At 35.0% G+C, this 27,087-nt stretch overlaps 1 protein-coding gene across 1 annotated transcript; it reads right to left on the minus strand.

The window, feature by feature from the left end:
* Window positions 1-4,546: 4,546 nt before the first annotated feature.
* pdcd4a (programmed cell death 4a) lies at window positions 4,547-26,815 on the minus strand. Its single transcript, XM_082165672.1, has 12 exons — window positions 26,581-26,815; window positions 26,342-26,415; window positions 22,384-22,683; window positions 21,936-22,033; window positions 17,078-17,191; window positions 14,323-14,544; window positions 14,052-14,149; window positions 13,110-13,224; window positions 9,754-9,861; window positions 7,277-7,387; window positions 5,918-6,057; window positions 4,547-5,778 (listed from the first exon to the last, which is right to left on the minus strand). Exons 2-12 carry the CDS (start codon window positions 26,385-26,387, stop codon window positions 5,727-5,729), a joined length of 1,404 nt encoding a protein of 467 aa, XP_082021798.1. The 5' UTR covers window positions 26,388-26,415; window positions 26,581-26,815; the 3' UTR covers window positions 4,547-5,726.
* Window positions 26,816-27,087: the final 272 nt, after the last annotated feature.

Raw genomic sequence — 27,087 nt, forward strand, 5'->3', positions numbered from 1 at the left:
TTAAATTGGTACTAGTACGTATTTATTATATACCACCAGTACTTATTCATTAGGCTATACTTATTATTAGATATCATACTAGTAATTATTAATTAGATACTAGTACCTATTACTGATTCTTGAGAGTCGGGACAAAACACGTTTTAAAAAACTTTTTTTTAAAACACACACTATATCAATTAGAGTTATATGTTTCTGCAGAGAAAGGTCTTAGCTATTTAACCATGTAAAGGAACAGGTTCTAAATAAAAACACATTTTTAACAAATAAACATGTTTCCCTTCAGAACTGGATTTGTGTCAACTCCGTCAGACACACTAAAAAGTATACAATTTTAATTCTTCAAATCCAACAAGAATCTAAAGTTCTGAAGTATATTGTAATAGTGTTTAGTTACTCTGATATGTAAAAAAAATCCAATATATAAACTTAAGTTGTGATTTCACACTATTCTGAAAACTCAGATTTCTATTGCATTTTCAAACTTTGATTTTAATTTCAATATTGTACAAACAAATTCCTTAAATAAATAAAACATGTAGATCAGATGGTCCTTTATTACAAAAACAACATAAACTGAAGGAAGAATATTTTTTCCCCCAAAAAAACATACATACATCCAACGCTGTTGACGAAGATCTGACGGTGTTGACAAAAAATGTTCGAATATTTTACCTCAGTTTGGTGAAATGTTCACCTGTTTGTCATGATATGTTCTGACAATAAAGAGTAGTTTAAAACCACAATTAACACTCTGTTTTCTACAACTTTCACTTGGGAGCAAAAATCTGCCTTTAAACTCTAAAGAAATAAAGATTTGACATTTATCGTGATAATTATCGATATCGACTGATATAAAAAAAATTATCGTGATCATTTGTTTTGGCCATATCGCCCAGCCCTACACTGGCTTCTCATTTCTCTATCTCTGTCTCTACATATATAAATATATATTAAAGTGCTGGCAAAGTTACATGTTACATAATAATAAGCAGACCACTGCCTGCCCGTTCTCTACAAGTCAGATGTGTATGGTTAAATAATGTAATGCATGCTATGTATGAGCATTTATGTGTAAATAAAACCCTGAAATAACAGTTTAACCCTTCACTATATTCACAAATAATATTATATTCGCACATTAAGAGGTTATTGGTGAATTTGTCAACTCCGTCAGCTTACAGGTCAACTCCGTCAGACATAGAACCTGACGGAGTTGACGTAAGGGCATGTATTTTCCCGCCAAAACATGTATTGTACACTGCAGCTAGGTAGTTTTTCCTCATTTGCTAGCTGTCCCAATAACCTCACTAAAATGCTTAAATTCAATCCACTATGGTTTAAAAAAAAGTATCTTAACAGAAAGATGGTATTGACATGGTACAGCTGTGACCTTAGGAATATTGACATTGTTTGTCTAAAATATAAAAAAAAAATGTAAAATGTACCAGAGCATGTGTGGTAGTGCTGCATTCACCACAGACAGGGAGATGAAAAGGGGTCCTCAGGGATATAGCTGACCATGCTATTTCCTGATTTAAAGAGCTTTATGAAAAAATCTGACGGAGTTGACAGAAACTGAGGACACAACTTTAATAGGCAGATTTTTATGGAAAATATTGTTTGATGTTCACTTCATGCATTGTTTTTTATATTTATACCCCTTATTTTTTATTTGATATATATGTTTTCACAATTGTAGAGCTTTTTTTAAGTTTTTTGGGATGGTTAATATTGTGACCTCTTGCTGAGGACAAGTGCAAAAACATGGACCTTCTAACCGCAGACCATACATTTAAACAAATTCTAAATTTCTTAATTTTTGCTGTAAATTAGACTTTTCTATGTGGGACATGTTTTGTCCCGACTCTCAAGAATCAGTACTTATTCATTAGATACTAGTACTTATTTCAGTAGTGACTAGTAACTATTCTTTTGTTACTAGTAACAAATTATTATTATTTTGCCATTGACTTCTATGGGGATCTGTCATTCAAATATCAACTATTCAGTTCTGACTAGTATGTATTCCAGTTGTGACTAGTACATACTGTATATATTTGATACTAGTACTTATTTTTTAGATACCAGTACCTATTACTAGATACTAGTATTTATTCAATAAATACTAGTTATAAGTCATTAGATACTTTAGGTACTAGTGCCTATTTTTTAGATACTAGTACCTTTTTAAAAGATACTAGTAGTTATTCATTACATTCTAGGGCCTAGGTACTAGTACTTGTTTATTAGATACTAGTACTTATTCATAAGATACTATTGCTTATTTCAATAGTGACTAGTAGTAACTATTCTTTTGTTACTATAGTAACAAATTATTATTTTTTATTTTTTGCCATTGACTTCTGGGGATCTGTCATTCAGATATCAACTATTCAGTTCTGACTAGTATGTATTCCATTTGTGACTAGTACATATTTATTAGATACTAGCTGTTATTCTTTGTGTAGTACTATTTATTCAATAAATACTAGTACTTATTCATTAGATACTATTTATTATTATTTGTTACATTTATATAGCGCTTTTTCTGAGACCTCAAAGCGCTTTACATAGAAGTGGGGAATCTCCTCAACCACCACCAATGTGCAGCATCCACTTGGATGAGTACTTATTCATTAGATACTACCTATTAATTAGATAATAGTACTTATTCATACTAGTACTTATTCAATAGATACTAGTACCTATTTATTAGATACTAGTATTTATTCCAAATGTTACTAGTAAAATTTTTAATTGACCTCTAGTGGCCGTTCTGACTAGTCATAACATAACATAGACGAGTAAAAAAACAGTTGTGACAAGTAAAATAATAATAGTTACTAGTAACAATTACAAAAGATAGTGTCTAATAATGAGTAGTATCTATTGAATAAGTACTAGTAGCTAATTAATAAGAACTAGTATCTATTTAATAGGAACTAGAATCTATTTAATAGGTCCTAGTATCTAATGACTAAGTACTAGTATCTATTGAACAAGAACTAATATCTAGTAATAGGTACTGGTATCTAAAAAATAAGTGCTATACCTAATGAATAACTACTAGTATCTAATAAATACATACTAGTCACAATTGGAATACAGTAAGAACTAAAAAAGAGTTACTATAGTCACTATTTAAATAAGCATAGTATATAATGAATACATACTAGTATCTAATAATAAGGTCTAGTAACTAATGAATAAGTACTAGTATCTAATAAATAAGTAGGCTATAGTACCAATTTAATAGGCACTAGAATCTAATTAATAAGTAGTGTCTATTTAATAGGTATAGGCCTACTAGGATCTAATGAATGAGTAGGCTGCCAGTCTCTAAAAAAATAACTAATGAGTAACTACTAGTATCTTTTAAAAAGGTACTAGTATCTAAAGAATAGGCACTAGTACCTAAAGAATAAGCACTTGTACTTAATGAAAATAGATACTAGTAGGTTTTAAGGATTAAATGGTGTGTCCACACTCCACAACATGTTCATTTTTGTCGATGCCCTGTTTGAATAATGAACGGTTTAAACCATGATGCCATATGCATTATTAATAAGAAATGTTTCTTGCAACACATTAGACAGCAGAATGACTTCTGAAGGGTGCTGGTGGGTAGTAATTATATCTGAATTATGTAATCAGATTCCTAAAATGAAATAGGTTACAAGTCCTACTTGTAATTCGATTTTAAAATACTCGTTATAAACTTAAGCCTACAGTTATTATTTTTTTATTGATTACATGGTCACTTCACAAAACGGCAGTAGATGATTCATAATTTAAAGAATCTTCCTAATTCTCCTAATTTTATCTTTTAAATTTTCCTTTCTAAAAAAAAAAGCTATATTGCTCAAGCCTATACATTCAGAAAGTCTTCGAGTTTTGTGGAATTACACACACAAGAACGGCTTGTGAGGCCACTCAGCATAAACTAGTAAAATATTTTTTTTAGTTAGTGTTTTATTTTTATTTAAAAACAACTCTTTAAATGTAACATTTTTAAGATTTAATTATTAGCTTTTCATTTATTTACGAACCCCCTAGTTACAAAACCCCGTTTGAAAAAGCCTGACATATGTTTAATGCACTTCACGTTAACAGAGTGGAATACATTTTCTTTCTCTTTGCATTTTTATATCAATATGCTACAAGATTATTCTATACAAATCAGTGTGATAAATGAGTTAGGTCAAAAGTAATCAGATTATTTTAGGCCTACCTAAAATGTGTAATGTAATAGATTACGTTACTAATCACGATTTTCATCATGTAATTTGTATTCAGTAATGGATTAATTTGTAAGTAATCTACTCAGCACTGCTGAAGTGTAATGGTTGCTGAATATTCAGCTTTACATCAGCATTTTACAATGGTTATTTTAAATTGTAGTATTTCACAATATTACTGCTATTACCGTATTCTGAATCAAACAAATGTAGTCTTAGTGAGCATAAGAGACTTCTTTCAATCAAATAACATTTAAAAAAAAAAATGTTGGGGGGGGGGTAAAACTATCACAAAGAAACAGGAATTTGAGCATTATGAATTTTATTGAAATAATTAGTGTCAAAATGTATTCAATGCTGGAACTCTGGAACTGCTGGTTGACAAAAATAATGTTTTTGCTTTGAAAAAGTGTCCCATGAACAAGCAGACACAAAGACTGATCGCATGACAAAAGCAAAAAAAAAAAAAAAAAAAAAATTGTATAACTGACACTAAGTATTGATTGCTGAAAAGTTTACCACTTCAAAAATGATAGATATTTTCATTAATTGTCTCAGCTGGCTTCTCTTTGTCCAAATAAATACAAGGACTAAATATGAAAATGGATGTTCTGAACTTCATCAAACAGGGGTACAAAACTTTAGGCTGCTATGAAGATGGGAGACAAAAGTCTCACAGGCATCAGCCTGACTGATAGGTGATGATGCTCTCTCTCTCTCCTCCATTCCTTGGCAGCTAAAACATCCAAAGATGTCAAAACTAGCCAGAAACATTAGAATTTCTTGACATGCATTTGGCATAAACCATGAATAAGCATTGAGAAAAAAAGAAGGAAAAAAAAGTCTGTATGCAGCTAACCAAAAATCTCCCAGATCCTTGTGAATCTGTAAACGTATGGTTTCTTTATGCAATAAGACTAATTTGAAGATAAACATGCAATCAAATGAAAACAATTAGAAGTGACCCCAATCATTTCATAAAATATTGTATTTTGGCCCAACAGTTAGATTAAGCACTTCCGTTGAATAGCACAAATTCTTTTAATACCTTATTCTAAATACTTCATATTTTATGCATTACATTGCAAAAATTGGGAGATCACTGTGAACACTAACAAGTGAACACTTGTGAGCAAAAACAGAAAAACAACTTAAGCTAAAAAAGATAAAGCAAAATTAATCCCTCAACCCAAACTGTATTTCATGGCCATCTGAAACTGCTGATTTCCCCTCACTTCTTTTTTTCACTGCAGCATTTATGCTGCATACAAACGCACATAAATTCACAAACAAATGAAACAAAGCCTGCAATAGAGGAGAGAACAGCATTTCTCAGTTGTTACTCTTCTACATGATATCATTTCTGAGGCTGAATATTTCTGTGTACTCGGAAGATGAGCAAGACAGTGAGGACAGACTCCCATGGAAGTGCAGGAGATCCCAGCCTGCTCAGCATCAGGGTCCTGCGGAGCTCTCCTGATTCTTCTAGCTTTTCACGATCCCTCCGTCGCCCTCACTCACAAAGCGCTTACGCCCTCTGTTGGCCACAGGAATACATTTGTTATAATGCTAGTGTTCACAGGAAGAGAATTACCATCAAGTATCAGACAGTAACAAATTAAAAGAACGTATTCTCTAAAGAACATCGATAAACAGGGAAGATGCAAGTCTCTGACCTGGTTGGACAGAAATCCCTCAGCTGCTTAGTGATGACTGACTCCTGGTAACAAAGGTCCACAAAGGTTTCCATAATGGAGTGTGCATGAGGCACATCCAGGTTAATCTCTGGCAGCTCATCATATACACGCTCGAAGCCCTGTGTATAACACGCAAACCCATTAATTCTCTCACAAACAACTAAATGGAAAATGTTGCCAACCATGTTGGAGCAATTCCATATTTAACCTGGTCAGATCCAAATTATTGAATTATGTGGAATTCAATTATTGACTTTAAAGTCATTTTTATGAGCAGATAAAGTTAAAATATTACAACTGTAACAAGTTTAATGCCAGATTATTAAAAATATGGAAAATGAATAAATAAAGACTACTTTGTGACTACTATGTGGGTTTATGTCCCTTCCTCACAAGCACAATAATAATGGCTCTCAGACATTCCTCTGCATGGTTTGAACCTGCAACCTTCAAATGACCAGGTCAAATTGGATATCAATACAACAAGCTTCGCTGAGAAACTTCTGCTGACGTTACAAAAGCAAACCATTAGAATACAACCATGATCCAAAGATTAACAGACCCAAATTTAGTGATGACTGGAAAAAACGTGGAATAAATCACCATCCACTATCGTAGTGAATCGTGGGAAATTTTGGGCACCTCACTATCCGATTATGATTCCAATTCTAGGAATCACAATTCAATTCTAAAACGGTACTTTTTTTCGATCGATAAATTAGTTTTTTTTAATGCATTTTATTTAAAACACCATACACATACTCAAATCAAAACAATTGTATGTTAAGTTCATTATTAAACATAGCTTTAAAACACAAAGTAAATACAAAGTAATTTGTAAATTTCAAATGGCATAAATGATGCCTTGTTAGAGAATTTGGAATACCAGCAGGTGAAACCGCACATATCCTGTGCAATGAAGTCCACGATTGCCGTTTAGTTTGGTTTGGACCATGAAACCTTATGCAAGTTTATATACTCGTTCGACGGTTTTGTGTGTGTGCGTGTGTAACTGGCAGCAAGCAGAACACAGCTGTCTCTAGCACATACAAGTGCCATCGCACATATGTGGAAAAAACTAATTTTCAGAATAGATCTAGAATCACAGAAGACGTGTTTCCCTGTAATGTCAATGGTTTTACGCCATTATAAACAGTACAATCTGTTGGCTAATAATTAAAATAACAATAATTGTGAGCAATCATTAGGATCTGAAATTACTAGAAGAATAATGGTAGAATGTTTAGACAGTTTTAGCTAATTGGTAACAGTATATCACCCAGCTGCAAAATAATAGCAAAAAAAAAAAAAAAAAAAAAAAGTCAAGTTTGTACAAACCCTGTTCATCTGGTCCAGAGTGATTAGGCCAGTTTGCCACAACACCTTGAGGAGTTTGACCATCATCTGTATGGCTGTGTCACCTGTAGACTCTAGTACCATAATCACAGCCTATATCAAACAGAAAAACAGGTGAGAGAAATCAGAATGAAGAGGAATGAGAGGAATCATACAAAATGCATGTTATTTTTTATTTAGTACTGACATTTTACAGAAGGAAACACAATGCATTTAGAGCCAGGAAATTAAAACTTTTGACCAGGTTGAAGATGTCCAAATTGTTCTTATTTTGTTTAAATATATAAAAAATATATTTTAGCACTGCCCTTCGGAAGCAACAGAAGATACTTATATTTTTCACGGACGACAAATTAATTAGTATTTAAATTAATTGTAAATTTGTACAATTATATTACAATCTACCTTGATCTTCAAATGCAAAAGTTTTCATCCCTGGCCTTTAAAGCAACACTATGTAACTTTTCAACCTTCATAATATATTTCCAAGATCCTTGTGATGGTACATCAACTTACAGTAGGTTGAATGACACGTCTGCCATAGCCTGACAGGGTATGTATCGCTTTTACTGGCACTATGTAACTTCGGGGTTCGGGTAGTAACCAGAGCACAAAAAGAACTACAAAATTCGACTGCTTTACGGCATACGTCACTTCCCCCACCACTTCGTCAAATTTGGACGTGAGAAGCCAACCAGCGTTTGTTTTCGGCTTTCGTGCGTATGTTTTTGTCATGGGGGCTGTTTACACCTGGCCACTTAATGGTTTTCTCAGATCGGATAGCTATCCGATCGTGAAAAGTCCAGGTTTAAATGCCCTCCGAAACGCATTTGAGACGGATTTGAATCCGACCGCTCAAACCACTTCAGGAGGAGATCTGAGACGCATTCCAGACGAAACTGGACAAGTGTAAATGCATATGGTTGTTGAAACCACATATGTAAATTGTACTCCTCCCAAAAATGCTAAAAAAAAAAAAAAACGTGTGAGAGCGTGTTATAGGCTATATGTTATAACCAGATATGACGACGCGCTGGAACACGCATCACCGCAGTTGAGCAAATGCATCAAGCCAACGTGCAAACTAGCAAATCAAAGTGAAAGTAAGTCGCAGACGCTTAACACACAATCTTCATCATTAAAAGTAAAGAAACGAAATTATCTAACCAGGCTTACTGCTCTCTCTTATTGCGGTCTTTGATTTTGAAATTTTAGCTGATGATCTATAAAATGCAGCTCATATCTGTTGCTTTCGGTGACTTGCACTCCATTAAATCTGCATATAGCGCGAGAATTGAAGATAGAATTTAAATCCGTTTCGCAAAAATACATTTATGTGACCAGGTGTACATGGAATCGTTTTGATAAATCAGATAGCTATGCCTCACGAATTAGTTTGCCAGCTGAACTCAGGTGTTGTGAGGTGTATTTATCACGTAGTCCTGAGGGATATCAGACGACGCTGTTGACGTTGATTCCTGCGATTATCATGAGAACAGCTTTCAATATCTCACATAATTATCAGGACATAAATAAGCCTAACGTAGAGGTTTTAAATAGTGTAAACGAGCACAATTTGCAAACTATTATGATCAATTGCAATAATCATGTCTAATGACATCATAACGGCCAATGTTATGAAATAATGCGACGTACATTTAACTTAATTTATGTTATCTGGCATTTTGTAATGTTTACATTCCAATAAAAACAACACAAATTAAATTATACAGTAGGCCTAGACTATAGACTATTTACTTGTGATTTAGCTGCAATCATGTAAAAACGTTATAATATAGGCTAATATATTTACGACAGTGCAAGTATTCCACAGCGACTCTAGGGGTCGCTGTTTGACAAAAACACAATTTCTACTTAGTGTGGCTTTAATGCATCATGTTTCCTTCTGGAGCATCAGTGAATGTTTGAACATTTTTTAAAAGTTGTGTTTGAGTCCCTCAATTGTCCTCAATGTGAAAAGATCTCAAAATCATACAGTCACTGCTGGAAAGTGTTCAAATATGCAAAAGGTACTGAAACTGAAGAATTTGCAGGACCTGAGGGATTTTTCTGAAGAACATTGGGCAGTTTAACTAAAAAGTTAAAAAGTTGTGGATCATCCAGATAATGGCACACAGTATTAAGAATCAAGGGCACTTAAACTTTTGAAAAGGGTCATTTTTATAAATTCAGCAATTGTTTTGTCTTGTGGACTTATGTAAACATTTTATGTAAAATATCTTATTTAGGACAGTACTAAATAAAAAATAAAATGCATTTTGTATGATCTCTCTTTTTTTTTTATTAACATTTTGAAGATTCAGTAAGGGGTATGTAAACTTTTGAGCACAACTGTATATAGTCATTTTTATATATTGTCATATATGACAATGATGACAATTTATGTGCATTCAATATACAGTATTGACTATTTTAGTATGTGAAATGTTCATCCATACCTCATAGACCAGTTCATGATGAAAGTGTGGCACTTCTAGATCTCGCAGACAGTGCTCAGCCTCAGAGAGCACACCTGACACCAGGTACTCCTTTAGCAGCAGGTTCATCTGTAAAACAAACAGCAACAGAATATATAAACAGCAAATAAGGTGTAGGATGTTGAACAAAATATGAGTTTCTTCATTTACATGTTTTGTGCCCAAGAACTTTGAAGATAGCGTCACCTAGCCTTCAAGAGATAGTGGTTTTACCCAAACTTTTTTGTTTTCTTTGTCTCACTATATTCCATGGGTTATGCTGATTCCAACAATATTCTATTTATAATTCTCTGTAATTTTGCTTATCTGTCATTTTAAAGTTTTGTCGTCAACTCCTATTACAAATCTTGTCCAAAATCGGCTCAGATGATCTTTGGACTGAGCCACACAGAAAGGACCAAATAGATGTTTGATTATCGCTACTGTTACAGTAAAACAACATTCCAAAATCTGTATTTGTTGTCTTATACCATGTTGGTTTACTATGCTAACCATTAGTCATTCTTTCTAATGTGGCTCTTCAGCTATCAAACTAACAGTAAACTTTGTTAATGGTTAATACTCTAGTTTAGCAAGCATACTAATCAGTTAGCATTACTAATGCTTTTGTATGTAAATTCTCATCTTGGAAGCTCTCCTTTGCACCGAGACAAATGTGTCTTCAATGTGGCAAACAAGCACAATAAGCAGCAAGCTCCCGAACTGAAGGTTCTGACTCTAGCATGTTGCAATGTTCAAATTTATTGTGATATGCTAAGTACATTGTATTCTGTTCTTCTTTTACATGTATTCTTTTGGCTCAGCACTGCACAAATTTTTGGCAAAATATTTTTTTGTGCCTGTTTATTCTCATCTTAAATGTCTCCTGATTGGCATTTTGACATCATTTTTTGTTTTTGTTCATTCAAATGAGATAAGACACAAAAGACAACTCAAATCAGTACTGGCAGGCTATCTACAGTGCCCTCCACAATTATTGAACCCCCTGGTAAATATGATCAAAATTGGCTGTAAAAAATAAATCTGCATCGATTATCCTTGTGATCTTTCATTCAAAAAATGTGAAAAATTCTAACCTTTCATTGAAGTAAAAGAATTGAAAGTGGGGGGAAATCACATTATGAAATAAATGTTTTTCTCCAAAACACGTTGGCCACAATTATTGAAACCCTTTTATTAAATACTTTTTGCAATCTCCTTTTGCCAAGATAACAGCTCTGAGTCTTCTTCTATAATGCCTGATGAGTTTGGAGAATAACTGACAAGAGATCAGAGACCATTCCTCCATACAGAATCTCTCCAGATCCTTCAGATTCCCAGATCCATGTTGGTGCTTCTCCTCTTCAGTTCAGCCCACTCATCAGGTCAGGGGACTGAGACGGTCATGGCAGAAGCTTCATTTTGTGCTCCACAACAAATTTTTGTTTTGATTTTGATGTTTGTTTTGGATCGTTGTCCTGATGGAAGATCCAACCACGGCATATTATAAGATTTCTAGCAGAAAGCGTCAGGTTTAGATTTTTTATCTGTTGATATTTGATAGAATCCACAATGCCATGTATCTGAACAAGAAGTCCAGGACCTCCAGCAGAAAAATATGCCCACAACATTAAAGATCCAATGGTATATTAAATTGTACACATGGGGTACTTTTTATCCTTGTGTTCACCAAACCCATCTAGTGTGTTTGCTGCCAAAAAGCTCTGTTTTAGTCTCATCTGACCACAGAACCCTGTGTTGTTTGAAGATCCAGTCGTGTCTGACAATTAAATTTGCTGGAATTTGTTTTTGGATGAGCGAGGAGGGTTTTTTTTAAACCCTCCCAAACAACATGTGGGGATGTAGGGGTTGTTTGATAATTTTTTTTTTTAGGCTTTCTGACCCTAAGACTCAACTAATCTCTGCAATTCTCCATCTGTGATCCTTGGAGAGTCTTTGGCCACTCAAACTTTCATACTCGCCGTGCATTAAGACAGTATAGACACACGTCCTTTTCCTGGCAGATTCATAACATCTTTAGTTGGTTATAACTTCTTAATTATTGCCCTGATGGTCAAAATGGGGATTTTCAATTCTTTAGCTATTGTCTTACAGCCACTTTCTAGTTTGTGATGCTCAACAATCTTTTGCTACGCATCAGAACTATATTCTGTGGTTTTACTCATTGTGATGGATGATTAAGGGGATTTGGCCTTTGTGTTTCCTCATATTTAAACTTCTGTGAAACACGAAGTCATAGCTGGACAGTTTCATGTTCCTAGTCACCCTGGTGTACTAAAAAAGGTAAATATTAATGGGAATATACTTCAGAGATATTTTACTCGTAAAAAATTCTAGGGGTTTCAATAATTGTGGCCAACATGTTTTGGAGAAAAACATTTATTTCATAATGTGATTTCCCCCCACTTTCAATTCTTTTACTTCAATGAAAGGTTAATTTTGCACATTTTTTGAATGAAAGATCACAAGGATAATCGATGCAGATTTATTTTTTACAGCCAATTTTGATCATATTTACCAGGGGGTTCAATAATTGTGGAGGGCACTGTAAGAAGTGGCATTCTGTGCACAAATTTCATAGACAGCACGCCAGTACTGAATTTAGTTCTCTTTTGCGTCATTAAAAAAGCCTTTATCACAGTCCGCGTGTCGTCACATCCTGCTCCGATTAGTAGCGTAAAGGATTTTCCACTTGCATTATTGTCAATGGATGGACGGCAGTTTTGAGAAGAAAATTATACTCATTTAGTTTCACTTAACAAAAAAAGTCAATGTTCAATGTTTATTTAGACTTACATGATACCCCACCATGCATGTCATCTTTCATTCTAATGTGTAACATGATATGAGAGACGCGACTGTCAGCGCTGCCAAGATTAACGAGCAGTGCGCAGCTCAAGTTACTGCCAGAGGAATGATTTCATTTTTATTTTTATTGTTATTTAGTTTTGCATTATATTACCACCCATTATTGTCTACAGTACCACTGCACTCAAACACGGATGATACGTTTACGTAATCATCTATGGGCTGGAAAATTTCTTTATTTAAACTACTTCAATTTGAAGAAAGCATCATAAAGTAAGTGCATGAAAAAATGTGAACATTATGGTTTAATACAATAAGTTTTCCCCAACCTTTAATTGAATCCCCATAAAATAGCTTTTCACTTTTCGAATGCGGAAGTGTGATAAAGCCCTATTGCGCTTGAATTGTTTAAAAGAACTTGAATTAATTATTGGCTGATCATTGGATAAGCCTACATTAGTACCATCCTCGGTAATGATGGAGGGATTTGAAATCCGGCCTCACTTTACCTCTTTGATGAGATGTTTGACAGGCCTCTGTCCGCCACCAACTCCCCACACATTATCAAGCCGCATGATTTCCCTCTTCATGGAGAGCAGAACTGATGCTCTGTCCAGTGCAGCTCTAACAGTAATAAAGGCATGAACACACAAACATGGGAACAGCATATCATTGGGTCAGAAGCAGATAATACAGAAAATAGAACAAAAATAATGATTTCACACATTAGATAAAACTGCATATTCAATCTAGGGCCCCAAGGCATGTAGGGTGGGAAATTACCTTCATTGCCCACAAGCCACAATGACTGGTAAAAGCGCAATTTACCACTTTAGTTCTAAAAGTAGCCATTTTAACTTTTTAATTTGAATGCACACCATTCATAAATCCCTATTAGGAATGTGCAAACTGCATGAGTGACTAGTCGACTAGTAGCCCTAGTCGATTAGGCTGCTTGTGGGTTCACTCTTATTGTGATGTGCTTCTTTCCATCTGTGCTACAAGATAATAAAATGCTACTACAAACGTGCTTCATTGTTACAAAGCAAAAGCATGTTTCATCAAGGGCCAATCAGAGGCAGTCACCACCATTACGTAGTGACAAGGCAAATCTTTCTGCCACTGTAATCACATTTGGCTGGTGGCAGATGGTAAATTCCCACCCCAAATCCCACTCTGACCCAAAATCCCATTATCATCGTGACTCCCTGAATTTAACTAAAAATGGTCGTCAAAACCTTGAAACCTTAAAGCACCTAGCAATTCTAAGGGCTGCATTCAACACTTTTCACGTCAATTACAATTTGGTTTGTGATGCAATGAAGGTTCTGCATAAAAGTTAGGTTTATGTACTGAGTAACAGAATACTTATTCATAATCTGGACACAAGACTGCCTGGTGAATATCCAAGCAAATTACCCAAATAACCAAGACTGTCACATCAAGCTCACCTGGCATGGTCACAATCCACCTTGCCTTTGTAACAGTCAAGGAAACTCATGGGTAAAGCGTGGTCAGCAATGGCTCGTGCAATAAATTGACCAAGCATCTGAAGAAAAGAAAGGAATCAGGTATTCTAGAGAATGTGCTCATACAGGCTTGGAATGACATGAGGATGAATAAATAAATAAATGAGTGAAATAAAAAGTGAACTTGATTAAACTCTTTTAATAATATTACCCTTTTTATGGAATTTTTCATTGTCATGTGACATTCCCTTACCTGTGGGGCCTCCGGTGTGTCCAGGATGAGGTCTGGCAGTTCTTTAAGTATTTTGTCAAACGCACGTGACATGTCCCTTTCAGAGAGCACCTTTCCAGATAAATCTGAGAGAAGACGTGATGTAAGCTCTCTTTGGCTGGCCTTGCCTTCCAGAGACAGAGAAACAGCCAGAGAGGAGAACTCATATCTGTGATGGCCCAAGTTCAGCTCTTTGAGAAGCATCTACCAGACAAAGAAGGAAGCAGAAATAAAGGTTTAGATCAACAACCAACAAAGACTGTGGAAAATTGCTGGGAGGTGAATTAACCCTCTGGGTTCTTAGGGTGTTTTTGGGGTCCTTGAGATGTTTTGGCATGCCCTGACATTTGTGCTTTTTTCAGTTGCTTATAAACATATTAATGACAAAGGTGTCATTACACTCTATTCAGCACAAACAGGGCTACCGTAATATGTGAGCAACATGTTTGTATTTTTGAGAGAATGTTTATGCATGGTTATTGAAAAAAATTAAAATGAAAGTTTCTGAAATAAGGCCACAAAACACATACTAAATATGTGTCCACAAGACTTTTGACTAATGGATGTTGTCGCCTAGAGTTTTTTGCTTCAAAATGATCTGAAAAGAATCCTGCCTAATCATTCACATAAAACAATACATTGATTTAAATTTTGTAAGACACTTTTTGTTTGGAAAGGCAATATGCGTGGGAGCGTGAATGATCATGAAAAATGCTCTGATTCACATCTGAGAAGACAATGACCAGCATAATGAGCTGCATAATAAGCCTTTCAGTCAGGTATGTCACTGAGAGGGTACCACAAGAAAGAATGCGATGACAAAAAAAAAAAAAAATATATATATATATTTATTTATATATATATATATATATATATATATATATATATATATATATATATATATATATATATATATATATATATATATATATATATATAAAATCCAAATATAAATGAAAGTCAAAAGCACATTTTTAGTATATAGTCATACCTGGAAACAAATCCTGTTCAAATAGGCTATATGGGCCATTTTACAGAATTGGTTCAAAGTTAGAGTTAGAGACTGTTAGAGTTTGTCACTAATAAAACACAATAATAAATCATTTAATGAGAAGGCTTATATTGACCTATTAAGGTTTTGTTTACATCTACCTTGTAAATATATTTTTTTGCTATTTTATTATAAAGTTTTCACATGTAAATCATAACAATATTTCAAGTGTAATCTTTCTTTTTAAAAAGTATACATTTTATCATACGTATTTCAAAGTTAAGGATTCATTAGTTTGAATATAGCCTACATTGGAACAAACACTATAATAGCATCTTAGTTGACTTTATTTTTGACAAAACATACTTTATATTTAACATATGAGCAGAAATTGGCGAACAAACGCTTATTTGATGTGGCAGTAGTCTATTTTACTGTAAAAACTTTAAATCTATCCAAAACTAGTCAGCGAAATGTTGTCTTTCATATTTTGTCTGTAAAATATCGTTTTTATGATATTTTAGAGCATATAAATGTTAATTTGCAGTTTAATACATTGCTTATACAAAGACATTTTATTTGAACATATTTTAGTAGATTTTTACTCATCTCAGTATAGCAATATAGTTTGGTAAAAGCTAAACTAGTAGATGTGTTTATGTAAAAATAACATGTTTACTAATGTAAGTGCGAGTGTGAATGAACTGCACAGATGCCCGCTGCACTGATGCCCGCTCCTCGAAATGAAACTAAACCAGCACTTCTGAGGTACATTTTTCCAGGATTATATTACTATAATGCTATTATTATTCCTCACAGCATCGCAAGATGACGTAAAGTACATGATTCTTATTTAAACTTGATGTGTTTTATCCAGCTGATGTGGGCGTTGATAGGTTTGCATTGATTGCCTCAGATCATTTGCGTTTGAATAGCGTGTGCTCTCCGTGGGCGTGTTCACATCAGCAGATAATGAGTTGTAATGAGCTGTAATGAGAACGACTGACATCTCTTCCTTTTCATACAGTTTACATAAACAGAGAATATTTGTTTTCGTTTTGAATTAGATCTTGAAGTAGACACTTAAATGATTATAAAGATATATAGCTCATGCCTGGGTGAATAGTATTCGCTGAGTTTTAAGTTTAGAGACGTGCTCCAGAAAAAAAGTTCACAAAGAGGCAGAAAGCACACCCTGTTTATTTTCTTTACTTCACAAAAGCACAATGTTTTTTTCAATTGTAGGTGGACACGAAAAAAAAAGTAGACATTTTACAGTTTAATTTTTCATATTTCTTAAGTCTGTATGACCATAAATGAGTATTTTAAGTCTATTTTGCTGCTATGTGGACCTGACTGTGTTTTGCACCCCTGAATTAACAGATAAACAAATTAATTCAGTGTGTAAGCTCAAAAACATATCAAAGTTCAACCAGGAGAGGAGCTTGCACACATTATCGTAGAAAATGTCTTATACAAAAAATCCAAATACAAAGACAAAACATTTTTGATTTACATCATCAGTGTGAACAGGGGATGAATTATAAATAAGTAATATTATGATTTAGATTTTTTTCCTCTTTTTTAAGGCTTGGTTTAATTTCCCCTAGTGGGCCCCAGCTTCCTGGATGAGAAGCATTGCTCTAATGGTATTCAATGAATGGGAATGGTATGTTTAGCTACTAATACTACTGAAACAAAGTTTCTGTTATTTGGCATCTGGCTTTGTGTTAAGCTATAGCTCACCTCCACCTCTTTGGTGTCTCCATGCTCAAAGTACTCCTGCACAATGGGGTTGATGGTCTTCTCGAGTTCTCTCTCGTCCAGCTCCGGTACTACTGTAGCATATACCGTGTCTCCCTGATAAACAAACAAGAGTCTGACACTAGAAAAAACACCTTTAACATAAAGAGGTAACAAATCAATTAAACAAATACTAAATCATTAAAAAGTCATCTTTTATTTTCCCTAGTAGATCTCTCCAGTAAACTGTCATTGCTGCAGCCCATCTGTGTTTGTTAAACACTTGGGTGATACAGTGCACTGATTAGCATAACAGCAGTATACAAACAGCATGAATATCAGCAGGGCTGCCAGAACCACTTTTAGCTCACATCCCACTCAACTGAACAAGAGAAACACTGACTCTGATTCTTAAAGGATTGGTTGGATAGAACAAAAATTTAAATGCTGTCATTATTTACTTGCCCTCATGCCATTCAAAACATCAAACCTCATTGGTGGTCATGTCATGACGCAGGAATGATATTATTGACATCACCATATTTGATTTGGGCTCTATATACATGAGCTGTGTCTGAAATCGCATACTGTATAGCAAGTGCTACATTTGGTTTGAAATGTACTTCATGACCATTAAAGGGGTCCTACTACACCCTTTTACAAAGTCTTGATTTTGTTTTTGAGGTGTACTAGAATATGCTTTCATGCTTCAGTATTTTTCACATATTTTACATTATTACAGCACCTCTTTCCCCAGTCTGGCCTGAACACGCATATGTTTCAATGAAGCCCCTCCTTCTTAAATATGAAATGTGTTGTGATTGGTTGGCTGGCCCAGTGTTGTGATTGGCACCGCTAAGCGCGTGTTCAGGAAATGCCACGCCCCTTACTGAACTGCTCGACTCAAATGTAAATATTAAGGAGTAGATCTAAAAAAGATATACACTTTTCGGCAACACAGCTTCTTCAGGACAGTCCTGAAGAAGGCTGTGTTGCTGAAACGCGTAGATCTACATTCAACTGGTTTTAATGATTTAGCCCAGTTTATTAAAGGCCATTTACTTTACCATGTGAGTGCCTTGGAGTATTTCGTCTACATTGTTTAATCATGATACTTGTCAGAAAACTATGGCAATACAAAGAGTAATCGATCACAAAACCATGGTTAATATTCCTAAGGGGCGGTGAACAACCTTACAAAAGCGAGAGCTTACAAATGCTACAGTAAACAATAAATAAACACTAATTTTGGCTAGCAGGCGAGCGGAGCTAAAGAGCTTTGCCCTTTGTTTACATTGTAGCAACAACATAACACTTATAATTGGAACTGTTGGTAGAAAACGCAACTAGAAATAATAAGACATACTTGCAAGTTGTTATCCAAAAACAACAGATTGTCCCAACAAAGTGAGAACTGCTCCATTTCAGGAGAAGCTTTTGTGCGTGACCTGCATTGTACTCTCTTAGTTTCTGGAAGCTGTTCTCCATAAAATGTGCAGCACACAGATAAACGTTGGGGTTATAATGTTCAGGAACAGTGTTTAAAATTAATTTTAACCACTCTAAGTTCGTCAGCTTTAGGAAGGTCAAACAAATGAGTTTTGGAAACGGGTGGAAAAAACAGTGTCTCTTTGACATAGCGACAACACTGTCTTCTCTAATGCAGCTCAACCAGGCACCTTTTTTGGCACATTCCATGGGAGGAGATTATTTAAATGAGTAACATTATGATTTCACAAGATCCAGAAAAAACGCGTTGTAGTCAAAACTAGGGATGGACCGATACCACTTTTTCCAGTCCGATACCGATACTCCCATTTTTGTACTCGCCGATACCGATACCGAAAACCGATGCCTGTATTTTCACTGCATTTCTAATTTTTAAATATATTAGAGATAAGCCAAAAGAATCATATTAGTTGGCTTACTTTGTTAATCAAATATATATTTATACATAAATATATATATACATTCAGTTATTTTCATGCTTAATTAAGCCTGCTAAAATGCATTGTATGAGCTTCTGTTACTTTCACTGTTCATTCTATTGCTCTATCATATTTTATCTTTCATTTAATACTACAGAACATGTTTCGAGCAGCTCCAGAAAGGGTTTAGTGCTGAGGATTGGGTAAGAAAAAAACAATTGCATATTCTTAACTGTATACATTTAATATAGATGTATATTTTTGTAAAGTTGAAAAGGGTAGCCTATTTAGTCAAGAGCAGTGAGTAATTTATTTGTTCATTGTTTGATTAAAAAAGTATTAAACTTCTGCCCCTTTAAGACCGAACGCGTCTACGTTTACTCGAGATATAACCGACTTTGTTTACTGGGATACTAGCCAAGACGGGCGCTGTCTGAGACGCGCGCTTTGGATGTTTGCGTATCCAAATAACACGTGCTGAGTGAACGATCAGCAATCAAGAGCATTCAATAGAAGTCTCTCTCTCTCTCTCTCTCATCAGTTAACGTTGATAAGCTACATAATGTCTTGTTTGACTTTCTTTGCGATTTACATCTGACTGAACTACAAACTTTCCAATGACGTCTGGTTTAAGGGATGCGCTCGACCAGCTCGTGCGTCTATCCCGCTGCGCGCTCAATCCACTGCGCGTTTTTTAGCTTGCGCACCAAAGCAATGTATTACTATATTTCAGAGGTGGAAAGAGTACTGAAAATTTGTACTCAAGTACAAGTACCGTTACATTGCTGAAATAATACTCAATTACAAGTAAAAGTACTGGTGTCAAAAAAGTAATTAAGTAAAAGTACAAATTACTCTTCTCAAAAACTACTCGGAGTACTAGTTACTAATTACTTTTTAGCTGGCGATAGTTAATGCATTACCAATAAAAATATACAACCAAATCATAGATTTATGTAGAAAATAGCTACTTTTAACACATTTTTACCTTATTGTCGAAGGACATTAATTAGTGGATACTGGAATTTCTAACTTCAATATGACACCTTGAAATATGTCAATATTCAGTAGGCCTAGCCTATAATTTTTAATACCATCGGGAAAACTACTACATACTAAATATTTTAATATCTACATTTTTGTCCATCCATTTTGTCAAGGCAATCATTATTTTCAAGCATTGAAAAGCACAACACTCATTGTAACAGTAATCTATTTGAATGGAAAACTTTAATTCAAGTCTTCTGAAGAGACACGTCCACTTTATAAGGAGAGATTTTAATTCAGGCTTTTGTTTACATATTTAAACATTGATCAATAACCATTACAATAATCTAATATTTACTCACTCAGTGTATTTGTCTTTACAATAGGGTAACGTGAACTGTTGCAATAGCTCACACACAGCACGAGGAAGCTTGATTTCAATTCAAACTGAATTTAATTTGCAAAAAGACTAGATTTTTCATAACTTTTGACAGCGTTTAATTCAAGAGCATGGAGAGATTGGAGCTGGACGTCATTTGAGTCTGCAGTGAGAACCACTTGGAGAGATTCGCGATTACACATGATATGACACACAGTCCGAGAGCGCACACTCAATATCCGAGTCCAGTTCATTCGTAGCCTACATTTGAGAGCTCGCGTCCAGTTTTCTGCGATTACATGAATGTGCCCTCGCGTTATAATATTGTTCGTGACATTTGCCATTAAAATATGCCATAGAAACTTGCAGGTATTAATAAAATTATGCGTAATAGGCCTACCTGCAATCCCGCGCTGAGGGGAGGCGGGTGTGTCAAACTCGCTGTCGTTGAGATGAGAGAATGAGAACACGCAGCTGGTATCGTATTGGTGTATATTAGGCCAAAATGAGTATTGACAGATATTTCAGTATTGATATGTATCAAAATATAGATATTTTGACAGTACTACTATGTAGTTTGTTGTTCCAAACTTTCAGTCCAGCCATTAATCACTCTGAGCTCCTCGCCTCCTTCATGATCAGCTCTTCAAAACCTGCTGCGACTGCGGCGGCTTTCATTCAATCCAAATATCAGGGGTTTTATTGGTCCGTTTACGATCGAATATTTTTATTGGCTACCGAAATGCCATTCAAAGATTTGAATATCAATTCAAATTGTACTCAGTAACGAAATGTGATTTTACAAGTAGCGAAGTAGATTACTTAGCTTAATATGTACTTGAGTACAAGTAAAATTACAGATTTAAAAATATACTCAAAAAAGTACAAGTACCCAAAAAAACGACTTAATTACAGTAACGTGAGTAGTTGTAATTCGTTACTTCCACCTCTGCTATATTTTGTTTAATATTCCACTAGTAAGATACATTTATTTCATAGACAGGCTTCTTTTTTTATCCCCTCTGTTGTCAGTGTTTCTTTTTCTGGACACAAACACTGTTTACACGCGGCCTGGTATCGGTTGTTGGTATCGGAGCATTTTTACGAGTACGAGTACATTGAGCTCGGTATCGGTGCATCCCTAGTCAAAACGGTTCATTGTAATTCTTGGAAAGTGGATTCTGTTAAATAAAATATCTCCCTTTGGAAGTTAATTTTGAGCTTTGTAACCTTGCAGATCTTTTGTATGCTCAAACAGCAATATTACACACTAACTTAAGTTGAAAAAGCATAATAGGACCCCTTCAAAAAAAAAGCAAAGTATAGATAGTAAAGTGTCCAGTGGATACACACTTCAGAACCTTGTTGGAAGTAGTAGATAATCCAAGTACTTTTTGCCTACTGTTATATGGTATTATAAATTTGGAAAAACTACTTGCATTTGGCAAACATTTGCTGACAAATAAACAGGGATATCTGGGTGCAGGTGCATGTGTTGACTGGCACGAAAGTGTACTAGTATTCTTCATGTATAGGCTGCAAAGGTAAATAGTAGATGTACTCTTACCTGTGCAGATTCATCATAGTTGGGGTCCTTTGCGTCAGGTTCCTCCACCTCATATACCATACCTGCTGCTCCCCACACACCTTTACCACCAGCTCCACCTATTCATAGGGGCAATAAGAATAAAACAGCTATAAGATAGCCAAAAACGCAAAAGGTAGGGAGGAAGGAATTTGAAATATAAGACATTTATCCAATATAAACTAGAACATAAGAGGCGACTTTTATACCTGTTACCATATTTTTTGGTTTGGATCCATTAAATAAATCATGATGATAAATACTGTAACAGTGATGTAAGATTTTGGTCATACCACACAAATAACCAAAGTTACTAAATGGTGGTTTGTGGTTTATATTAACATCTACATTTGGTATCCATCTATCTTTAATTAACTGATATATTGGAAAAACAAATAATTAGAGAACAATTCATATTTCACAATCTCACCTTTTTTGGGCAGTCCTCGACCTTTACCAGTCCGTGACTTTCGATCATTTACAGCATTTTTACCCTTGGGGCTGTGTGGATCGGTAGAAAGCTCTCCAGAAACCGATTCAGAAAGTGATTCCCGAGTGGAATCCCGGGAGGATGATTTACGCAGGCGCCGTTTAGCCTTAGCTTTCAGTCTGGCCTCATGCAGGGCCTTTTCCTGAGGGGTCCAGTTCCCATTCACCTCCAACTCATTCAGATCCTCACTGCCATAAATCCCATCCACCCCATCCTGCTCTTTCTCAAGTGAGAACACACCTGTACCAGACACAGACAGAATCGACAACTATTAAGATACTCCTAGCTTGTGCACTAATCTAGCTTATACTTCAAAACTTGGCATTGTGTACTATGAATATTGTTGGTTTTCATTTTTTATAAACTACTTTAAATGTAAATATACAATTAAGGCTCCTGAAAAATACAAGCCCAAAAGAAAATTCACAATTTGTCATTTAAATGCATCAAAAACTGTTTTAAACATCAATCAGGCATACCACTTTAAGGCCTGGTTTTTACAGTCAGGGCTTAGATAAAGCCAGGAATTAGGCCTTAGTTCAATTAGGGCATTTAAGTAGCTTTTATAAATATGCCTTAGCAAAAACATTACTGGTATGCATTTTGAGACAGAACAATGGCCCTTGACCTTTTAAGATATGTCAGTGCAAGTTGGTTTCAGTTAAAACAGCTCAAACGTGCATCTTAGTCTGGGACTAGGCTTAAGCCTTGTATGTGAAACCGGGGATAAGAGAACTAAACATAAAAAAATCAATAAAAAAAAGTAAGAATATTGACATTTTCAAGTGACATTATATATGTACCACCCTAAGCATTTTAATCCTCAATCCGCTTTAATTTCTTTAGCTTTAATTTTATCATGCAGAAATGTTTATCTTTCCTGCACACCTGGTCATGTCTCATATTCACCTCCGATAAACCTTAAAAAAAAAACGTTCTAGTTATCAGCCCTAAAAGCATGCAAACATCTTAATTCATTTGCTGAATTTCAGGCTCTGGAACTGTCAGCCAAAATTCTTGCACAATCTTGGCGTTTAAAATAATGTGGGGGGAAAAACTATACACATTATTGTCATTTACTGAGCAGCAGATTTTAAACAATGCACTGCTTCTTGTGTCACCAATATGGAAGGAGAAGGTACCTGACATTCAAGGAATAATTCACTCAAAAATAAATTGCCTTTTTTTTACACCAAAAAGGAATATGAAGAATCTTCACCTGGTCATACTTTCAAGGTTCGCTGTACCTATATCGGTACTATAGCAAAAACTATTGTAAATGCTATTGAACTTTGTTTTGTCCCGTTCATTGTTTTGGTTATTACAATCAATCATGACTTTGGGTGCATATAAACTGACATGTTGTTTACACTGAGATAAGGTGGCATGCAACAAATAGAGCATGTGTTATAAAGGTGCAATTTAATAACGTGATATTATATCCCAATACTTGTAGTGAAAACATGCATGAAATGCAGTACTTCTCATAATGTAAAAAATTATTCCAGAACACAATGTAAAAAGTGAGTCCACTTTCAAGTCAAAGTCTCAAAGCTAATCTCAGAGCTGCAATAAATATGAGCTGAGGTTCATCCAAAAACAGATGTCTTGACAAACCATATGCTACTCTGTTTTAAAGGGATAGACTCAAAATAAAAATGCATACAGGTTTGAAACAACATTAGAGTGTAAAAGTGTTTTTTCTGCTTTCACTGGACTACATAAAAGGACAAGCAAATGAAGAGATAAAGAGGGCAGCAGCAGCACAAGGAGGCAGAAAAGCTGACTTTGCTTTTTCTGATGCCTCTCTGGTGCTCTTGCCAAGCCTGACTACATATGGCAGTGTACAGTCTGCATGGGGGGGGTTAGAAGGAGGAGTAGGAGTGGCCTTCATGGTAATAAATACTACCGTCCTAAAATACTAGCTCTGATCAGACGAGAAACCACACTGCAGTTACAGTGTTTAAACCTGTTAAAAGTGCCAGGAACAGCAACACAAAATGGGTACAGCAGGGCCAAATCAAAAGTGTTACTTCAAAATGTTGTAGCTATGTTCTGTAAAAGTTTTTGACTAGGCCACCAGAGGTCTAAATCTAGAGGTCAAAAAAAATAAAAAAAATAAAAATAATTGCTCAATATTAACAATGTTGATTCATTTTGGTATTAAGTATTAAGCAAGCAGGAGAACAGGTGTGGTGGGTGTGTTTAACCAGCAGTTTAACTGTCAATAAGGAAAATGTGACATGATAAAAGGAAAATGTCTTATCTATTTTGACAACTACGGCTTATTCACCTCTGACATCTTCTGGGGGTGTACATTAGACCCACTTTACAACAACAAATACAGTCAGTAATTCACATTTGCCTTTCTAGTCTGTGCATTACATATTATGCAGTATGATTGTTAAACAATTATAGGGATCCAAAAATTGGCTGGTATTCATAGTATGGGGTCAAAAATATCTCATTTGTTTGTTGCGAGCTGAACAAAGACACACAATCAACATAAATTTGTTTTGTTTTATAATACATGTGTCTTTCCAATAGAGATGCTCTGATGTATCAGACATTTTTTAATCAAATTAAAATTTATAAAAGTTAGATGGGTAGGTATACAAAAAAATATATTACTAATTTATCATTGGTTTATGTGCATTTATTGTCTAAGCTATAATCAGCTTGTTTTCCTCCAGAACTGCACATGGTGACACGTGATATACTTTCATAAATGTTTGAGAGGTAACGTTTCACGTTTTACTGTCTGCTGAAAATATGAAAGGAAAAAACAGCTAAATAATAACAGTGTCATAGGGACAAAATATATGTATATTACAAATGTATCATATTGTGTCATATTAGAATATTTATTATAGATTTATACTATATATAATAATCAGAATCAGCACATCTGTATGATTCTGTAGTTTGTGTGTGTATGTGCGTGTCAAAGATTTCCAAAACTTTTTACATTTTAATTTAATTTAAATTTAGTTTACGCACAATATAACAATACAAATATAAACACACATGTGGTCGGTTATATATGCTTCATATATGCTAATGTTATCAGATAAGAGAAATGCATGGAAGCCAATCTATGCGCAATCAAAAACAAAGACCACGGCACGTACTTATAATAACAGTACTTTTAAAGCATTGATCTGGACGCTGTTTTTATGAAAATCGCGAAAACAAATCATGAAATATTCATATTCAAACTCATGTGGCAAGAAAAAGAAAAACATCCGGGTATCTCAGCAAGGGGGCGTATGTTTGTTTATATTGTAGCACATTTCCCCTAACAAAGAAGCTTAATGATTGTATCGCATAGGCTACAAGATCAAATATAAATAGATGTAATTAGAAAAGAAACATATTTAATGACACAATTGGTCATTCCATATTGGTTTGTTCATAAGCCAAATTTGCAGCAATAAACATTACAATCTTGCTAGCTCGCTTTGCGGTTAACTGTTTTGGTACCAAGTTGTAGAGTTCATATTATGAACGATAGTTAATTTGTGTAAAATATGGGGAAATAATGTTGCTTGTATTTGACAACTTTATTTCAGAGAAATTATTAAAAAATAAAATGCTTATCCACAAAAAGTTTTGCATGAAATAGTCATCTTGCTTATATGTGTTCACAATAACAAACAGTGAAATCTTGGTATTAATGCAATAATGCACCGATTATTTTTCTAGAAGTTTGTACCACTCATGCGATACAAGCCTTTCTGCCAGAGCACATGGTGGAACATGAGTGCAACTAAAGCCCATGTCGTCTGCAAAAACGACACCGTAAAAGACCAACTACCATATGCATTGATTAGCCAGATGCAGGCTGAATACATAAATGAGCAGTTGTTAAGGCAATCAGAGGTTTAAATGTTCGTACCATCGTTTTGGGTGGCAGTAGTCCAGGCTTCAATCTCAGTCGCCATTATACGCTTGTTTACCGTCCTCCTAAGCCTGCAGATCACGGAAACAAGTAGTAACCACATCAGTATCAAACGTGCAAAATCTCGTGATGACATAAATAACAATAACAAAAAGATATATAGTGTCTGACCATAGCGAATGATCTGACCGGTGTAATTTACATTTCAGTCGTAAATGCATTAAGCTTAACCTCACCTTAAACTGAAGGCTCGCTTATCACTTAAAATCTAGCAGTAACGTTAGCTGGTAGAGTAAACAGTCCTTGAAGAAAATTAGAAGATTCGGCAAAAATATCTTGTTTAATAATAATAAATTCAAGTCAAAAATGTCTACAAAAATATATATCTTTGCATTAGAAGTGCACGTTGTTGCAGAGAGGAAGCAATAACATGGACAGTGTTTTCAACTTCAGACAGCTCAGAGCACGTCACATGAGTAGCGTGAGCCTCATGCATATTAATTACGCAACGTGTCTTTCGTCTACGACTGTTCTAAAGTGGACGAATGAACGTGACTTGTGACTCATGAATATTAAATATGTTACGTGACTGGTCCGACTGGTCCAACACTCCAGGAAGCCTACTAAGCAACGTCAGCATCACTAAATTTATATTCATGAGAGAAGCAATTTCGCCGTAGTGTTGGATTTGTAATGGGGAGTGAATGGAGGGGCTGGAATTAAACCGTTTTGTCCAATCTCAT

The sequence above is a fragment of the Leuciscus leuciscus genome (genome assembly GCF_965113295.1).
Source record: "Leuciscus leuciscus genome assembly, chromosome: 3".
NCBI classification, from domain to species: Eukaryota; Metazoa; Chordata; class Actinopteri; order Cypriniformes; family Leuciscidae; genus Leuciscus; species Leuciscus leuciscus.

Excerpts from the sequence above, each read along its gene's own strand:
- pdcd4a (XM_082165672.1), bottom strand. The coding sequence starts at position 26,387 with ATGGCGACTGAGATTGAAGCCTGGACTACTGCCACCCAAAACGATG. Across the intron at positions 14,150-14,322 it reads ACACACCGGAGGCCCCACAG|ATGCTTGGTCAATTTATTGC; the intron begins GTAAGGGAATGT and ends TCTTTTCTTCAG. Across the intron at positions 6,058-7,276 it reads CTCTGGACCAGATGAACAGG|GGCTTCGAGCGTGTATATGA; the intron begins GTTTGTACAAAC and ends TGTTATACACAG.